The sequence below is a fragment of the Vicugna pacos genome, chromosome 4, assembly GCF_048564905.1.
Source record: "Vicugna pacos chromosome 4, VicPac4, whole genome shotgun sequence".
Taxonomy (NCBI): Eukaryota; Metazoa; Chordata; class Mammalia; order Artiodactyla; family Camelidae; genus Vicugna; species Vicugna pacos.
Window position 1 is genome coordinate 21,526,533 of NC_132990.1, and position 18,833 is coordinate 21,545,365.

At 36.7% G+C, this 18,833-nt stretch overlaps 2 protein-coding genes across 7 annotated transcripts in view; both read left to right on the forward strand.

Moving 5' to 3' along the window:
• Window positions 1-6,898, forward strand: part of PLIN2 (perilipin 2) — a 75,624-nt gene extending 68,726 nt beyond the window's left edge. Inside the window, exons 10-11 of one of the 6 annotated variants that reach the window (XM_072959352.1) lie at window positions 760-1,050; window positions 6,556-6,896. In XM_072959352.1, coding sequence (XP_072815453.1) covers window positions 760-1,050; window positions 6,556-6,696 — 432 coding nt within the window. In that variant the 3' untranslated portion in view covers window positions 6,697-6,896. Of the gene's footprint in view, window positions 1-759; window positions 1,611-6,555 lie in introns of those variants that run through there. The other 5 variants (XM_072959355.1, XM_072959356.1, XM_072959351.1 and 2 more) reach the window with 5 other exon arrangements.
• Window positions 6,899-9,068: 2,170 nt separating this feature from the next.
• HAUS6 (HAUS augmin like complex subunit 6) overlaps window positions 9,069-18,833 on the forward strand; it is a 34,582-nt gene continuing 24,817 nt past the window's right edge. Inside the window, exons 1-5 of the mRNA XM_006208266.4 lie at window positions 9,069-9,471; window positions 12,310-12,405; window positions 14,057-14,135; window positions 14,665-14,797; window positions 17,966-18,113. Of these exons, the coding sequence (XP_006208328.2) occupies window positions 9,344-9,471; window positions 12,310-12,405; window positions 14,057-14,135; window positions 14,665-14,797; window positions 17,966-18,113 (584 nt within the window). The 5' untranslated portion in view covers window positions 9,069-9,343. The remainder of the gene's footprint in view (window positions 9,472-12,309; window positions 12,406-14,056; window positions 14,136-14,664; window positions 14,798-17,965; window positions 18,114-18,833) is intronic.

Sequence of the window (18,833 nt, forward strand, 5' to 3'; positions counted from 1 at the left end):
ACAAGATATTGAGTATATTTCTCTGTGCTATACAGTATAAACTTGTTTATCTGTTTGGGCCTTGGCCTTTTAATGGGTACACATGCAGGCATTTTTACTGTCATAGTGTGTGGGGTTTTTTTTCTTTTTTTTTCGGACAGCATAAATCTAGGTGCTATGAGGATACTATGAGGACAGGAGGGGTACTAACTCATCCTTGAAGGGAGGGTGGGTGAGTCAGACGGTTTGCTGGCAGGGATGAGTGGTAGCTGATACTTGAGTGGTGAATAAACCAGGTGAAAGGTCAGTAAGCAGATGAATGTTCCAGGCAGAAGAAATTGTATATTGTAGTCCTAGAAAGAGATTCTTTGGGTTCCAAAAGCTGGTACACATTTGCCTTTGAAATCAAGATTCATTGTCTGTTCATATCACATCTTATTTGAGGAGAGACTATCTAAGTTGCCCCACTTACATGGAGAGTATTTTCCTTCTGTCCCTCCTCCCCAGTTAGGTTTCTTCAGCTTAAGACCATGAGCTTTGAAGACTTGGGCACTAGTTCAAATCCCCACTTAGCCGTTTTCCAGTTGTTAACTGTTAAACTCTGAGTTTATGTTCATGTCTGTGAAATAATACTGCTGCTCTTAGGGTCATTATGAGGATTTTAAAAAGTAAAAGAATCTACACGTGTGATGGACGTATAGCCAGCTTACTGCAGTTGGACTAATTCATACATAGGACTGTTGGATCCACTACTAATTCTTAAACTTGTCTCATTTTCAGGACATAGAGTCACGTACTCTCGCTATTGCCCGCAACCTGACTCAGCAGCTCCAGACCACGTCCCACATGCTCCTGTCCCACCTCCGAGGGTTACCACAGAACATCCAAGACCAGGCCAACCACTTGGCGGTGATGGCTGGCAACCTCTACTCAGTGTTTCACAATGCTGCCTCCTTTAAGGAAGTGTCTGAAAGCCTCCTCGCTTCCAGCAAAGAACAGCTGCAGAAAATGAAGGCGTCCTTAGATGATGTGATGGATTATCTTGTTAACAACACGCCCCTCAACTGGCTGGTAGGTCCCTTTTATCCTCAGCTGATCGAGTCTCAGAATGCTCAGGCCCGAGATGCAGAGAACACAACCAGCCAAGAGGCCCGGCAGCCTGAGCACAAAACACATTAACCTGTCCGCCTCAGCAGTGCATGGGGCGGCCAGCCAGATGACACCTCCTGATGCATTGAAATCTGTTAGACAACTCTGAGGTGGGGGAGCAGCTAGCGAGAAAAAAAGGTCCTCAATTGTACTTGTTTTCAACTGGATTAAGAGCTTTAAAATTTCTCCATGAGCAGATAGCCCTCTTGTTTACCTGGCTGGTAAGAAGTAAGTGATAGGCTGGTCAGAGCATAGCCGGAACTCAGAAAAGCTCCAGCGTATTTATGGTCTCATTCTGTTGCCGCTTTTGCTGTCTGTGTGTACTGAATAAAAACTCCTTCATGTGGGCTGGTGTGTGAACTGGTGTCTGCTCCGGTTTGGTCTGAGCAGGCCTTGACACTTGTTTGTCTCACAATGCATGCTTGTGCTACTTGAGTTTTTTGTTTTTCATGAAGGAATTCAATAAAATTCACTGCAGAATAGATCAGTTTTATGCTGTGTGTTCCATGTGCTTTGTGTGTAGCTTTCTTAGAACTGCTTTGCCTGCATGACAGGGAAACACATATTAATACACATGAATTCAAATGGCCTGTTGGGGAATTTGTAATAACACAGGAAGACGAATGTTAAAAATGGAGTGTTTGATAACAAGTTCTAAAGAAATTACAAGCTAATATTCCTCTAAGAACTGGGTGGTGGTAGTTCCTTTCATTTGCCCATTTCCTAGACCCTTGAGTGCGGGGTTTTTAAGTCAGTAGAAGGACCTACTTATGTCTGACTGCCTTTTTGAAAAGAAATCAGAGCTGGAAGTAAGCTCTTTAGTGACTGCATCCGTGTCACATAAAGGCAGCAGTGTTTCTTGCCAAGGAGCCATCTAAAGTTTAGGCCTTGGAGTGAGACTGTTCAGTGTCCAGTCTCAGCTGGACTTAATGTACCAAGCTGTCACTTTGGGACAAAGTCACTAACCTCATTTGTGGCTGAGGTACCTTTAGAAGACCACATGAGTTTAATTAGGAAAAAAAAAGATTTCAGACCCCCTGTAGAAAATCTACATCCTGCCTAGAGTATCCAGACTTCGAGTCCCCTCGATGTGAGTCAGTTATTTAGGAAATACGAACTTCCTCATAACAAAGCTTCAGTACTCCAAAACTTTTTTTTAAAGCCGATTCTTAGAATTCATGAAACAGCACTACATGCTTCTGCCTGCCCTGCTCAAATGTTACCTAGGCCGCCCTTCAGAAGAATCAAAATCTTAAGTTCTAATTTGTCTCTTCTTTCTGCCCTGCTTCACCCCTATTCCCATGAAAACAAGGAAGCAGCAAATAACTTTACATGGACTTCTGGTGTGAATGGGTCTATCAGAGCTTACCAAGCTAGAGAACTAATTTTTTCCCCTTTGAGGTAACTCCAGGAATCAGTAAACAGGTGAACTCAGTTGGAGGGGCTCCCTGAAATAACTTGAAGCAAAGGAGCTACTAATTTCTGGAAAGATGAACTGTCACGATTTACGGGTGTCCAGGGTGGAACCTGTCCAGTCACTGGCTTCCCTGTCCTCATTGTCGTAACAATGCTAATAAATTGTCTCTTTGTCAAAAAAAAAAAAAAATCCTGCTCCTTCTTCCTCCTTCCCTGGGGTCAGAAAGGTCAGTGACTGGCTTTTCTAGACTTTCTGTCTCTTAAAAAAATCTATTGATACCAATTGGATATGACCCTGCTTCCATCTGCCTCAAAACTTCAAAGCCAATATTTTGTGGTTTATTCTCATCGGTTGGAAAATTCATATACTACAGCTATGCACAGGTTTTCTTGAAGGTAAACCTTTACATTTCCCAATCTTAAGACTTATAGTACCAACTGAACTGCTTGTAAAATGACATTTTAAAGCCATTCTCCATGAGCAAGACAGGACGTAAAAGAGACCTCTCTTAGCTTCTAGAAGAACACCACTAGCCCTTGCTTTTTGCCGTGAGCACACCGTTGTGGTTTTGTCTGACTTTGTGATTCAAGTTTGCACCTACACACGTTTTGTCAACATGTCTCGACATTTGTGGTGTCCTTGCATCTTACAGCTTTATTGTTGCATAAACTGGCAGTTTTAGTTTAATAGATTTTTTTCCCAAGGAGGACAATTCTTTTGAAGAAAAAAAGCTGATAGCTTAGCACAGTCTCTACCCATGGCGGGTTCTTGAACATTTGGCTGCATGAAGCCTGACGTAGTGTGCCTGAGTGTTCAAAGACGCTTTTTTCCCCTTTGCATGTAATATTGTATGAACTTTCTGGTTAGTTCTGGGCAAAAAAAAAGGAACATGGTCTATTAGCCGTTAGTGTCTTAGCCTTAGTTCTATCATCTGTAAAGTAAAATTAGTGATGCTTCAACAGATGGATGTGTTTAAGGATGGGGTGTCTTTCTATTTTGTGCTAGAGTCATGGGGGGACCACCTGTGGGATAGTGACATGCAGTGTCTTTAACTTGCCAGTTCCAGAGTGAGTATATAATACCACGATGAGGAAAATACACCCACTTTGGTAAGGCATGATAGATATCGAAGAACTAATGAAGTGAAAGAGGAAAACTAAAATTTGGTTTACCTGAGATACCCCTTTTAGAGTATCCTTTAGTTCATGGAGGTGGCCAGTGGGGGAAGGAGGAAGAAGGAGCAGGCTAGATATTTCTGGACAGATCTTTAAGTAAAGGGGTTTTAATGATGCCTTGGAGAGCAGGTGGGGAATTGGAAGGAGGGCCAAGGTATTTATTGTTTGTGTCTCAAAGGGCAATTCATTCATGCTATTGTCCACATTCCCAACAGGTGTCATATAATGTTGGATATCCTGTTTCCACAGTTGCTATTCGGTAAGGAAAAGATGCTGGATAATTCCACTGTTGGAATTATCTACTTCATCTGAAAGATAGAGAAACTGGAAAGGAAATAGCATTGGACTGTTCAGAGAGAAGAATGAGAAGTCTCTTCAGGCTTAATCAGGGAAAACTTGTTCCCAAGGCTGAGTGTTCTAACCTCTTCCATGGACTCCTGTTGCCAAGGACAAATCTTCGGGGTCCAAGAGGGTGCCCCTACTGTAAGGCAGGGTATCTGCATCAGGCCACTCAGCTGTACCAGGCTGTTCAGGTTTAGGGTAAAAAAAGAGTAAAGCAGAATCAAGATGCTCCCGGCCATCTACCTTGCAAGCACATAATCAAGCTGCATATTATGCAGAGGTTTCTGTTAAAATCAAAACCTCAACAGGGTCAATCTTACGTATTTGGTGTCAGAGCTAATCTTGCACGATCCCTTTTATAGCGCTCTACATTAGAATTACTTTTATGTAAGCCAAAATTTTAGGTTTTCTTTTTACTTCATTAGTTCAATAATTATTTTCTATTTCAGAATCAGTTGTCCTAGTTCTGTGTCATGTTTATGAGCACTGCATGCATACTCACCTTTACCAGCAGGTTAAATTCCCACAGGCACTGTTTTTATTTCTGTAGTAGCGCCACCTATGCAGTGCCCCCTGGCCACCACTAGATTACCTTTATGCAAATTAGAAAATAGTACCTTTCTCTCAACATGTGTAGTGCCACCTTCTGGAAAATTGTCACAGTAAATATGGGAGTCAATGAAGTTTATGAATGAAAGGTGCCCCCTTATGGTTGTAAGGTGAACAGCCTGCAAAAATTACATGCGTCCCTGGAATCCTGGCATGGTCACTTGGTTCTACTGAAAAGAATGACCTTGCAGGAAGGGACTATGGTTATACCACGGTTTCATAGTAAGCATGTGATTCTTAGTTTGGCCTCAGAATGCCTAATGGGCATTCTCGGCAAGAGACTCCTTTATGTTCCTGTTTCGATGATCCAAACTATGGTTTGTTGGTGTCAATGAAGAAAATTTATTTTGTGAATGTGTGAAGTGATTTCTCTCGTGCTACATTTCTAAAAACCCCATGATGAAGATGGTCAGGAAACTGAGGTTGAAAAGAGATAAGTGGCAAAGTGGAGATTTAGTCTAATGTCTTACTGATCAAAGTGCTTACTGTCAAAGTGCTTATTTTCTCCATTTTAGCACTCTAGCCTCTGATAGGAGAAACTTGCTTCTTGTTTCCTTATTTGGGCCCCAGAAAATCCCTCTGCCTACATCTTCTTGTGTTGTAGCTTCCTGTTCTACGTTTATTAAAAACAAATAGACTGATAATTGATGTTAAAAATATATATTTAGTAGAAATAGATCAGAAGAGGGAGCCAAGCAAGGTGTACCTTTTAACCTAAAAAGGCTAAAATTGGAATATTTGATGTGCCTGGCTGATGCTCTGAATCAATCTGTACAAACATGGCTGGCTTTTGTGGATGTCAGATTGGATATAATCTTTGTAAAGGGAACATTCATGAGGAGCTAGAATATAGTGTGATCTCCCCGAATAGAAAGCCTCAGGAATAGATGATGGAAGTTTTAACCTCAGACCAGACAGTCCTCTGAGCCCCTGGGTTCTTAGGGAAAAGTATAATAAGGGCCACAAAATGGAGATAAGAGGCCCAATAAACAAAGCAAGATTCTCTCTTCGTGTCTTTTATTTATGTTTTACTATTTTTATTGTAATAAAATATACATAGCATCAAATTTACCATTTTAGCTATTTTTAAGTGTACAATTCAGTGACAGTAAGTACACTTACAGTGTTGTGCAACCATCACCACTATCCATTTCCAGAACTTTATCATCATCACAAGCATGAACTCTGTACCCATTGAACAATTAACTCCTCATTCCCTCTTCCCTCCATTTTTGGATGCATTTCTTTTCTTGTTGTCAGTTGTTTTGCTTCTGTTAGGGAATCAGTTAATTTTTTCCCACTGCTATCAAGATTCTAGCGTTTATAACTTATTATACCTTACTAATTTTCTGCTTTTAATCTTATGTTGGTTAAGAAATGTTACTTTGCTTATCAAAATTGTACCTGAAGTAAGAGTTAATAGAACTTATCCCTAAAAGCCTTTTCTATGCAGAGAAGAGCTAGGACATTGTGATGGTCATTTTAACTATTAAAAGACCCTTTGCTTCCTCAGTTCCTAGACATTTCCCCAAAGGGTTATAGTATTAGAAATCAGACCTATGGAAAAGTGGAGTATTATTGTTTTTAAGAGAATAATAGATTAATAGACAAATAACCAGAAATGCTTTATAACTTGTATTTTCAAAAAGCTTTTATTTAATAAGCTTTACCACTAGTTGATTTCCTTTTAAAGAGACATTTCCTTAGTGCTTTTATAATATGAGTGAGTTGTGGAAATAAGACCATAAACACCTTGTCAGAAGGCATAGTTAGACAAAGTAAATTTCATGCATATGCAGTAATTCACGTTTCTAAGAGGTCACTTGGACTTAACAGTTCACTTCATTAGTGTTTGTTTGAATATCCAAGATTCTTCTTTTACAGGTACTTGATTTCACTGTCATAGACTTGACATTTGAGAATGATGAAATTCCAGATGTTATACCTTTGGAAGAGGAAGATGGACCAGATCATTCACATGCCAATGGCTCTGAGCCCGCTCAGGGCAAAATGTTGAAAAACTAACAAGAAAAATCTTTTGCTGAACACACAGTTTGTGTCACTTTAAGCCTCATTTTTGCCTATGTGCTTATTCCTGTGGCTTAGGGATTAATCTATTTTTTGGCTACTTGGTCTTAACTGTAATGAAACACTGATGGATCCAAACTTTTGTAAGAGATTCTAGTTCTGCACCATATATTATTTTATACAATTCTTCAAAGTTTAATCATTGAAATGCCTATAATAAAAAAATGGGCTGTATAATCTTGAATCAGTGGTTTTTTTTTTAAAACTGATATAGTGGACTTAGTGGACTTTCTTTTTCCTTCCAGAATTCATCCCTGCTTTTTCTGGTAAGGGAACTTTTGTGTGTTTGGGAGTGGGGAAGTCCCAATGAGTCTGCTGGTCAAGGTTTTTTTTGCTTTTCCCTAGCCTAGTGGAGAGGCATATGATTAAAAACAGGTCAACTGGGAGGAAGCATACCATGATGGTTCAGACTCTGGGTTCTAATCTTGGCTTTGTCACATACTAGCTGTGTGACTTTCAACAAGTGACTTAGTTTCTCTGTACCTCAATTTCCTCATCTGTAAAATAAGGATAATAGTAGGTTTGTTACAAAGAATAAATAAATTAGAAAGTTTAGAGTAATGCCTGGCACAGAGCAGCATTAAATAATTATTAGTTAAGTAAATTGTAGAAACAACAACCAACCCAGTAGTGATGAGCATCCCTGCTGCCCAGATTGAGTTCAGAAATACCTTTTCCCACCAAAAGAAATCAGGGCTTCTTGGAGAAATGGCAGATTCCATATCTGAGGCAGGAAACGTGTAATATGAGCCTTGAACTTCTTGCTATTTCAGATAGAGATGAAGCTGATTTGAAGAGTTCCCATTGACTAAAGATGGGAAAGTTTGAACTTCAATAAGGATAATGGTTGCAATTGATTGAACTCTATCAAATATGAACCCTTTTAAATATCCAAATATATCATTATATATATATACAACCTCACTGGTGACATTCATTACAGGATTATTGTTTGTGCCCCACCTAAACATGTCGAGGACAAATGCTGGTGCAAACTCCTTGTGTTGGAGAAGAGGAATTCAGTCCATCGAATGAGTGAGAGGACTGGTTTTAGGCAGGCACACCTTGATTCACCCAGATTAACAAGAGATAAAGAAGACTGTGGGCAAAGATATTGGTAAACTGTTGATGAAAGTTCTTTTTTGGAAGTATCTATCAACTAAGAACAAAGGACATCATTGTAAGTGAGGAGTAGAAAGGAGGTATTGGAAGTTTAACGGAGGGAAGAAGAGAAGTATAATTGTATAGACAGTGAGATTTGAGGAAAATAGTAGGGTGGAGAGGACAGGCCCAAGAGCCTACTTGAGTTGTCATGAATTTTGGGTAATACCAGGCATCATAATTGCTTTTAGCTGCTAAGCTGCAGGTATGGAGTAGTCAGAGAACTGGATTTAATAAGGATTTGGATTCTGCCAGATAAATCTGGCAGAAAGAGAAAGGGGCCAGAATGCTGAGAAGAGGTAGAGGAAATTAGAGGCCAGCGTATTGGACAGGTGGATATAATACATGGATATTGAAACCACCAAAAATTATCCCATGAGTAATATTGGAGAAACAGAGGATTAAGTGCTAAATCTCACAATGAGGTCTAGCAACCTGGAGATATTACACATAACCTCCACAAGGAACAGTTGTGGGTGATACTATAAACTTCGAAGGAGCTGGTGGTTTTAGTGAGGCAATAATTGCCAGAGGTGGCAATGAGAAATAAGCATGATACCCACCCCACTTCCAGGTGCTATTGTATATGACATGTGGGGGAGAACACAGTCATTAATTGAGAGGGCTGCAGGGGAAAGGTGTGTGCTTAGGGGAGAGTCAGATTTCTTAGAGCAAGATGAAAGGAACATTCAGCACTTAAGGGCATGGAAGATTTTGTTAATAATAGACCTGAGGCTCAGAGGTTAGGTGACTTTTTCAGGGTAACACAACTAGTGAGAACACCTGAGGATAAAATCCAGGGCTTTTTCTACTATAGTAAACAACAGTCTATGGGTTTTACCTGACGTAGTAGGCCTATACAAGCAAAAAGAACCATAAAGATCAGAAAAAAAAAAAAAGAGAGAGAAATCGCGAAGCCCGACGAGCCCGCAAGATCCTGCTTGCTGTTACGCCAGCGCAAAATAACTCCCCGGTCCCGTAATGACCTGTGGGTCTTGTGTGTTCTCGGCTGGTCATGACCGGAAGGAGCCGAGAGAAAGGCGCCTTGCATGGCGGGAGACATAGTCCTCCAAGGTAGTCCCTCCTCCCGAGGAAGTCCTTCCTCCCCAGGAAGCCCGTCGGCGCCGGCGCAGACCGCTCTTCCGGAAGCGCGGGAGACTCGGTTTGTGGTGGCTTCTCTTTGGCGGTTGTGCTGTACTGTTGTTAGAGGCTCCATTTTCCCGATACTTCATAGTTTCAGGTCATTTGAGGCATTTGAGCCCATTTGAGGCGAAATGGCTCCGGGCGAGAGAGGAGCAGGCGCTGGCAATGGAGAAGCCGCCGCCGCCGGCACCTCAGGCTGCCCGTAGGGAGGGAGCCTGAGGGGCCCTCTGAGTCGTTTGAGCCTGCGCCTTCTTTTGCTGGGCCCTTGCCTCCCGCCAAGATGAGCTCGGCTTGGGTCACTTCTTTCGAGAAGGAGCATCTCTGGATGTATCTGCAGGCGCTCGGCTTCGAGCCAGGCCCGGCGACCACAGCCTGCGGAAAGATCGTGTCGCACACGCACCTCGGAGTGTAAGGACGCCCAGACCGGCGGCGCTGAGCGGGGGAGTCTGAGCATGGTGGCGCTGGGGTGATTTGCCGTTTTGCGGACCTCACTGGTTGATGAATCTAGTAGTCGAGCAGATTCTGTGGCTTGGCTCTGGCTACAAAGTCCCTGAGCCCAGTGGCTGCTAGCCTGGTGGTAGACACTAACAGTTAGGGGACTTTGACGGGAGCGCTTTGTAGGGGAGTAGAGTCCGAGTTGGGGCAAAACTGAAGGGGCGGGTTATTCCTCCTTTAGTAGCGAAGCTGGGTAGTCCGTGAAGTCGAGGATAATGGAAGAATGTGGGGAACGTCTTCCATTATGTGCGAACACCTTTAGGACCCAAAGGAGCCTTTCAGGGTGGTTACTCTTTAGTTTATAATTTCTATCTCTTGAATTAACGGAATAAGCATGCTACACTTAGCAAAACAAAAACAAACCACAAAACAACAACAAAAACAGTAGAAGATGGTATTAAGATGAGAAGTAAAAGCCTCTTCCTACTTTGCCGCTAATGTGGCTCTGATCATACAGCTAATTACTTTGTTCATATTCCTGTGTCTTAATTTATCAACTTCAAACAGTATGTATTCCCCACTATAGGTCAAGGGAAATTTGGCATACATAGGCTGTTTCCTGTTCTAAATCTTCTTGACCTTTGTAATTATGTAATTTCGGTTCTTCTTGTGGCAGTGTTTAAATAATGTACTTAGATCTCTATTTCTTGATATATCAATGTCAAAAGATCTTTTGATAATCCACTATATAATTTCACAATGAAGGTAGCTTATTTATATGCTAATTAACTAGCTTCACCTACAGTTACCTACCCTCCTCTGCCTTCTTCCTCTTGACTTTTTTTAGCTGTATTGTAACTGTTTTACTCTCAAGGTTTAGAGTAATTCAGTTTTGTTTTGTAACTATTTGTTTAGAAGTTACTACTATTTATATGTAGAAGTGCTTTGTCTAAGAAGCCTAGTCTAAAGATTGACAGTGATTCACCAGCATTCATCAGGTTATGATTGTGTATTAATGAATACTCCATTTATCTCATATGATTTGATGCCCCACAGAACAGTCTCATTTTCTCTGTACTGGCAGAGAAACTTAAAGCTTCTCTAGGTCTCTGCTGAGAATGGTTCCAGTTGCCACTGCATCCTTCTCTCCAGTGTTTTAGCAATCTTAATTTTCTTTGCTCTGGTTTAATTCAGTTGCAGTCTGCTTTTGAAAATTAGTTAAAATCTGTTAAGTCCTAGTACAGTGATGATAGGTTTTTTATTTTTAACATTTTAACATAGATTTCCCCCTGCCACACCCCTACCCTGTGTCTTTACAGTCACGCCAATTGGTCATTGGGAGGGATCTACTGTTTTGAAACTGATATCCCCTTTATAATATGAAAAGCATGAACATGGCATCAAATCTACTTTTAAGTTTTAAAAAAGTTTATTCTCTTATATTCATATATGGTAAAATTCATTGCTTTTGATGTGCAATTATCTGAGTTTCTACCTTCTGTGAGCATAATTGTGTAACCACTTTTCTCATAAAGTTAAATATACACTTAACGTATGATCCAGAAATTCCATTCCTAGATATTTGCCCCAAAGATTTGCATTTTGGAAAAATTCTGGTTACAGTACAGAGAATAGATTAGAAGAGGAATCAGGGCTTTGCAGTTAGGTAAACCTAAACTAAGGTGACAGTGGGAATGGAAAGAAAAGGTGATTCATTCATTTGTTTATTCAACAGGTATTAATTGAACACAGTATTGGATTTGGGTATACAGTAGTGAATACAGTAGACATTAACTTTTCCCTTATAAAATTTCAGTCTGGTGGGTGAACAAACCTTTAACAAGTATCTTATTAAAAATTAGAAGTGTTGAAGAGAGCAGAATACTATATGCAAAAAATAACAGGTTTGAGAGATGATAAGGAGATAGGAACTTCATTTGTATTTGCTGAGGAATGGAAGCATTCCAATGATAAAAGAGTTGTCTGGCAAAAGGATAAGAAACATGGGAACTTTAATGTTACTCTTCTTTTCCCCTCCAACTCAAAAAAGCTTATTTCAAGAAAATAGCTTTATATGTTCACAGAAATACTCACATCTATTTGTCATGTCATCTGTTTTATGAGGATAATCAAACCACTTTTTTTTTAAGTTGAGCCAATGGAAAATAGGTATGGGTCCTTTATTTATTTTATTTTTTTTTAACGGAGATACTGAGGATTGAACCCAGGACCTCCTGCATGCTAAGCATGAGGTCTACCACTGAGGTGTGCCCACCCTGCTTCAAACTACTTTCTAATGTCATTAGGATTAGATAAAATACTTCATTTTAGAGCAGTAAGCACAGTTCTTAACCTCATATGATTGTAGTGAAGATTAGATGAGTTACTGCTTCTAAAAGCCTTGAAATACTATCTGACAAATAATAAACTCAATAAATATTTAGCTATTTTTATTATTATTCAGAAAATGTTGGTTGATGTCATCATCTTCACCAGAGCATATGCTGTTGTTTTCTCTCTACCTAAAAAGCTTTCCTTTTCTTTTTATAGAATGTTTTCATTGCAATAAAACAAGTTCTATCAGTTTTCTTCTATTTTATCTATATTTTCAGAATCAGCAAATAAAAACATGTTTTTCTTAGTTGGCTATGAATATATACATGAATTAGAAAAATTAATTTGCCTCGACCTCTTGAACAAAATGAAAAATATTAATTTGTGTCAGATTCTTACACAGCTTCAGAGGATGTTTAGTTTTATTAACCTTTTCCTTATTCCCCCCCCCCACTTCTGTTTCTTTTAAACCATTAGGAACATGTTTGACAAGCTGAACCGTGATGCCTTTCAAATAGTTTCTTATTTTTTGTTTCAAACACTCGACCAGTCTCTCACCAAAGAAGTTTTCAAGTGAGTAAAAGTTATTTCATTTTCTTTTTGTAAAGGATTTGAAAGGGATTATGCCTTGATAAAAGTCAGAATTTCAGTTTTGGCTTTTGACTATTATTTTGAATGGATGTAACAGAAGTCAGGTTTGAGTCTTACAAATTTAGTATTTAACCTTTATAAATTTGAGGGGTTTTTTTTGGTCACTTATCTTAAAATCATTGTAGATTTCATAAATAATCTGGATCTTGTTTTATAAAATTAATTCCTAACATTCTTCATAGTCTTAATTATTAAGCAGAACAGTTAACTGGTACTAATCTATCTATAGGCTTAATTTTGCTTTACTTGTTGTACATTATCCCTTCCCTTATTCCTTTTTTTGTAGGCGATACTATTTGTTTTGTCTAATTTTATTTTCTAGGTCTCTGTAAATCCTTATATTTTTGTCAATGACATGTAAACGTGTCAAGTGCTATAGACAAAAGTCATTTCTATTAATTAAATTTAGCCTATTGTCATATACTGTTGTATATGAAATAGTTTAAGGAGAAATAAAAATGTGAATACTCACTAGCCTTGGTTCCAAGTTGTTTTGCATGTGATTTGGGTTTCTTCTGTCAGAAAAAGTGTTCAAATTTGTCTTACTGTTTATATTGTGCCATCATCCTCTTATATAGAAAAGCAACAAATCCATTGTTTAGGGCATTGTTTTTATTTTTGATAATTTATTTTTAATATTTTGCCTTCAGTTAAAGTTATGAGTGACCAGGAGAACAAGTATATTTGAAACATATTTTGGAAATCCCTGTTATTAAGGTATAGGGCTTCCTCTGCTCAAATAAAAATAGCTTTTCTGATTTTTTCCTCCTGATTATAAACAAAATACAACTCATTTTAAGCAATTCAGCAAATACAGAAAAAGTTAAAGAAGGAAGTAAAAATTATTCCTACACCCACCAACCAGAGAATGACTGTTGACATTCCACCCTTTTAGTCCCTTTTTTCTTTGCATGCTTAATTTCTTTCTGTGAGTACAGAATGTGTGTTATGCTATAGAAATATGAAAAAGTGGGACCCTAAACACATAATTATGCCTCAGAATGAAAATTTAGGCAAAAGTGGTTATCAAGAGAAAGCAATAGGCAAATTTTAAAGTCCATTATTTTCGACTAAAACTGAGGCAAAACTTTTCCTTTTAATAATTTCATTTTTTGTCCAGAAAACAGTAGTACCAACTAACTACTCTAGGAGCCGTAACCTCCTATGCCATTCCTTCTGTGTTTTTCATGTGTAACCATTTATGTTTCTCTCTTTTTTTCCCAAGGCTTAACATTCTAATTTACTTATACCATCTTTATGCATTAGTGCAGTGAATCCACTGAGAGTGTTGTCTTTATTAGCTGATTTTCATTAATTTTAATGATTCATTTCTTAATTTAATATATATATTTACTGATTTTTTAAAATTCACTAAACTGAATTTAACCCCATAGAAACTTATAAAGAAAAAGATATAATTTCTTATAGGTTAATATCTCTTTTTAGGTGAAATTTATGAATGTTCATCTTGATTTAGCATTAATGTTTCTATATATAGGAGATAAGTTTTATGTTTTTAAATTTTGCTGAGTTTTTTTTAATCATAATTTTAATTTTGATTTTTGTTTTTAAGACTTTGTTGGCCTCCATTTGACCAAAAAAGTGATACTGAATTCCGAAAACATTGCTGTGAATGGTTAAAAAAGATTTCTGTAAGTATGCTTTTTTTTAAAAAATTGCCTTTTTTAAAGATGCAAATTTTTAAGAAGTTAAAAAACTACATTAATTTTTTTCCAACTCTATTGAGGTACATTAATTATTAGAGGTGAAATCTTTTTAATGATCTTATGCTAACAGTATAAGCAAGGAAATCAGAATAATACTTTTTGATAGTTTTTGGTTAGGATTCTGTATATTCCTGGGAAACCAGCTTTGTTGACTAGGTGCATTGGGCATGATTTTTTGAGTTGCTGGGAGTTTAGATCACAGTTTTTGTATAGGGAAAAGTTTTTTGACCATAGATTATTTTAACTTATGTCCCCAAATAGTATCAATAATTATGGCTTTAAATTGAATTATTTTTTGTGACCAAGTCCAGGAGTTTAGAAAGAGTCAAAAATTCATCTTGGTTCAAATGGAACAATTCTGGTCAATCCTGTTATGTTTTAAAAACAATGTGATGTAAGTATAAAGATTATTGTTGATAAGGTCTTCAAATCATCTTATTTCTTTTTTCCTTAGGCTGAGTGTGGAAGTAGCTTTCCTCAAGTTGTTGGTTCATTATTTCTTTCTCCTGGTGGTCCTAAGTTTATTCACCTGATGTATCACTTTGCAAGATTTGTTGCAATAAAATATATAAAAACCCATTCTAAAAGTAAGTTTATAGTAGGAATTTTTTGTTTTGATTCTTAAATTTTTATTGTTATTTACAATTTGTAAATCATCAAGAGATTTTAATAAAATAAGGTAAGAAAAATATTACTTTACCTCATAAGGCAAATTGTTATTCTATTGGTACTGTAGTTTAAAATCCTCTCATGATGAGCATAAGTAGCAATCCAGATTATTTAAACTTTAAAAAAAATTTTTTAAATGTCATTTTTAATAGTTGAACCTGAATTATTAACTTCTAGTCAGAGTAGTTTTTGCTCAATACAGAAAAGGGAAAAAGCCCCACAGAAATGTACAAAGGAAAAAGAAACATTCACTGTGTATAATTCACATATTCAAGGATAACATAGTTGACATTTTTGTATATGTCCATCACATACATTCTCTTTCCAAACCTGTAGTTTTTTGTTTTTTTTTTTGATGGCATCAGGCTATCCATAGTCTTTGGGGCCCGCTGTTTTCCAGTGTAGTGAATATTCCCCAGTATTGATGAATATTTTTGCACTCATCATGGTTCTTAATAGCTGCAGTCCAGTGCACTGTGGGTTACTCACTCAATGCGTAATTGTCAGACATCTAGGTTCCTGCCATTTTTTGTCATTAGAAACAACACCGTGATGAATATCCTTGTATGAAAACTCTTATACAGCCCTATTTATCTCCTTGTACATTGCCTTGTGTGTTATCTCTGTCGCATACACCTCTCTGTGGGTTTTTATTTTTATTTATTTATGTATTAATATATTTTTATTGAAATATAGTCAGTTTACAATGTTGTGTCAATTTCTAGTGTATAGCTCAATACTTTGGCCATATAGGAACATATGTATATTTGTTTTCATACTCTTTTTCACCATAAATTACTACAAGATATTGAATATGGTTCCCTGTGCTATACAGTATAAACTTGTTTGTCTATTATATATAAATTAGTATCTGCACATCTTGAACTTCCAATTTATCCCTTGCCACCCTCTTCCTCCTCTGGTAACCATAAATTTGTTTTCTATGTCTGTGAGTCTGTTTCTGTTTTGTAAATAAGTTCATATTTTTATTTTTTTTTAATACAACCCCTTAAAAATGTAGACAACAGTCCTAGCTTGCTGACCTCACAAAAACAAGCCAGTGGGCCAGATGTAGTTTGTAGTTTGCCTCTAATACATTGTAGTTTGCCTCTAATACATTGTATTAAATGTTGTGTTGAATTTGTTAAAAGATTTATTTTGGCTACTGGCAATGTGTTGGAATATTATAGTTCAAAATTGCTGGGTTTTTTAAAATTTAATTTAATTTTTTTCTCCTTAATGGAGGCACTGGCGGTTGAACCCAGGACCTTATGCACACGAAGCATGCCTTCTATCAATGAACTATATACTTCCCACCTCCCCTGACGTTGCTGTTTTAAAAGGATTTGATCTATTTGTTAAATCATAGAAACAAAATATTGAATTTTTAAGCTAAGACTTTAAAGAATGCTGTTTGTACCTTATTAAATATGCTGCTTTGTTCAGCTGGGTTATGCTCATAAAACATGGGAAGAAAAAGATGAAAAAGTTGATGCAGTAAAATCCCATTCATCTTCCAATCTCTAGAGATAACCATTGCTGACATTTTGGTTTCTTTTCTTTTAGGTTTTCTTTTTTCTTTTTTAAGTGCTCATATTGTACCTATGTGTTTTAATTATTTTGAATAGATAATACATCCTCATGATTCAAAAATTGAAAAGTTTGTCTTCCACCTCTATTCTCTAAGTACCTATTTTTCCATCCCAGAAGCAGCCAGTGTAATCAGTAATACTAGCAAATATGTATATATTCTTTTTTTAAAACTCTAAATAGTGACGTACATCTGGTTTTGGATCTTGTGTTTTTTATGTAACAATGTATATTGGAGATCATCCCTTATCAGTTCATACAGCTTCCTATTCTTTCTCTCTCTTCATAACTGCATATTTGAATGGATGTGTCATAGTGTATTTAATCAGACATACTGACAGACATTTGGCTTTTTTCCCTAATCTTTGCTATAAAAACATTGCTGCAGTGACAAACTTTATACATACGTCATTTTGTGTATGTTCAAGTATGTATATATATATTGTGTTTGTGTGTGTGCATACATATATATATATACCTTTTTTCCAGTTTATCTTTTGTGCTTGATTTTTAAAACCTGTACATGTGATCTTGCTTTATAAGCATTTGCATATTTTAAATTTAATGCAACATATGTGTTTTACCAGTTTTTCTATTAGATGATCTGTTCCAGTTACATGTAACCCAGATGATTTTATGTGAATTGTGTGGGTTTGGATTTAGCAAGAGTTTATTGTATATAAGCCTTTTGTATATAATAGGACAACCCATGTGTATTTCTGGTTTAAAACGTTTTCACTCAGCTTGTTCAGTCTCCAGATGACTTGTACATCCAGTGAACTCTCATCCCCTGTTAAATATTTAGAAATTGTGGATATCTCCTTGTGGTTAATGCTAGGACCTGGATTAGTAATGTTAATTATGGTGTGGGGTCACTATTTTCCAGAATATCCATCTTTATTGTATTGAGCTGTCTTGAAGTAGGATTTATTACATTTTATTACAGGTAAAGACCTGAACTCTGAAATGTTTGGATGAATTGTTCTCAGAGTCTGCTTTGATCATTAGTAACATAGCCAAGAATTACTAGAGAATTGGAGATTGTTTTTATTTGGTTGTCTTGTCCTTTTGGTCTTACTAGGAAGAAAAGTAAGCTGATGGCAGCAGTGATGTGATTTCACCTCATCTCTTTTAATTGGTTTTCTTCCTTTGTTGTTAAAAGATCGTGTTAAGGAGTTGCTTATTTATAACAATGCATTTGTTCATGGATGTATCAAGGTGTAATAATAAGTATTATTTTGGGCAGATGGACTGTACAAGTTTGTAATTTTGTAAAATAACTCAACTTCAGATATCTTTTTTTAGTTGCCTTCTTTAAAAATAGGTCATCCTTGCTTTTGTTGAAATTAGTTGTATCTTTTTGTGTATGTGGTTTACCAGCTTTTAAGAAGTTGTTAAATGAGGTTGTTAGTCTCTCAGCATTAACGAAATTCAAGTTTTGATGTTTATTAGCTTATAATTCTAAGTTTTTTATATTTTATTTGTGTTCTATATAGATTCTTCTGTACATTTTGTGGAGACATTTAATATAAAGCCACAAGATTTGCACAAGTGCATTGCCAGATGCCATGTAGCACGTAACAGATTTTTACAGATTTTGCAAAGAGAAGATTATGTTACCCAAAAATATCAGGAAAATGCACAGTAAGTAATACTTCCATAGTTAAGAAATGAAAATTCCTTTCTTTTTGAACTAATGTAATCAATATTCCTTCAGTGGCAATAATTCATGTCTGTCAAAACCACCTGGCTGTTATCTTTCTGTTTTAAAGCCAGATAACTTCTGAATAAAATGTTTTAAACTTTTAGGCATACTCAGAAAGAGAAAGAAAAATACCATATGAGATCACTCATATGTGGAATCTGAAAAAAACAAAACAAAACATAAATACAAAACAGAAACAGATTCATAGACATAGAATACAAACTTGTGGTTGCCAAGGGGGCAGGGGGTGGGAGGGGATAGACTGGGATTTGAAAATATAGAATAGATAAACAAGATTATACTGTATAGCACAGGGAAATATATATAAGATCTTATGATAGCTCACAGAGAAAAAAATGTGACAATGAATTATATATATGTTCGTGTATAACTGAAAAATTGTACTCTACACTGAAATTTGATACAACATTTTAAAATGATTATAAATCAATAAATGTTAAAAAATTTTTAGGCATACTGTAAATGAAAGTTTAGAGAAAAGGAAGATATGGTAGTTCAAAATTCAATTTCTTTTAAACATGGAAATACATTTCTAAGCTATAATTATAGTGCTCATTTTATTTTGTATCCTTCTTTCTCTTGATATTCCATTCTGTAAATTTTTCCATATTGCCATAATGTATTATTTTTAATGTCTA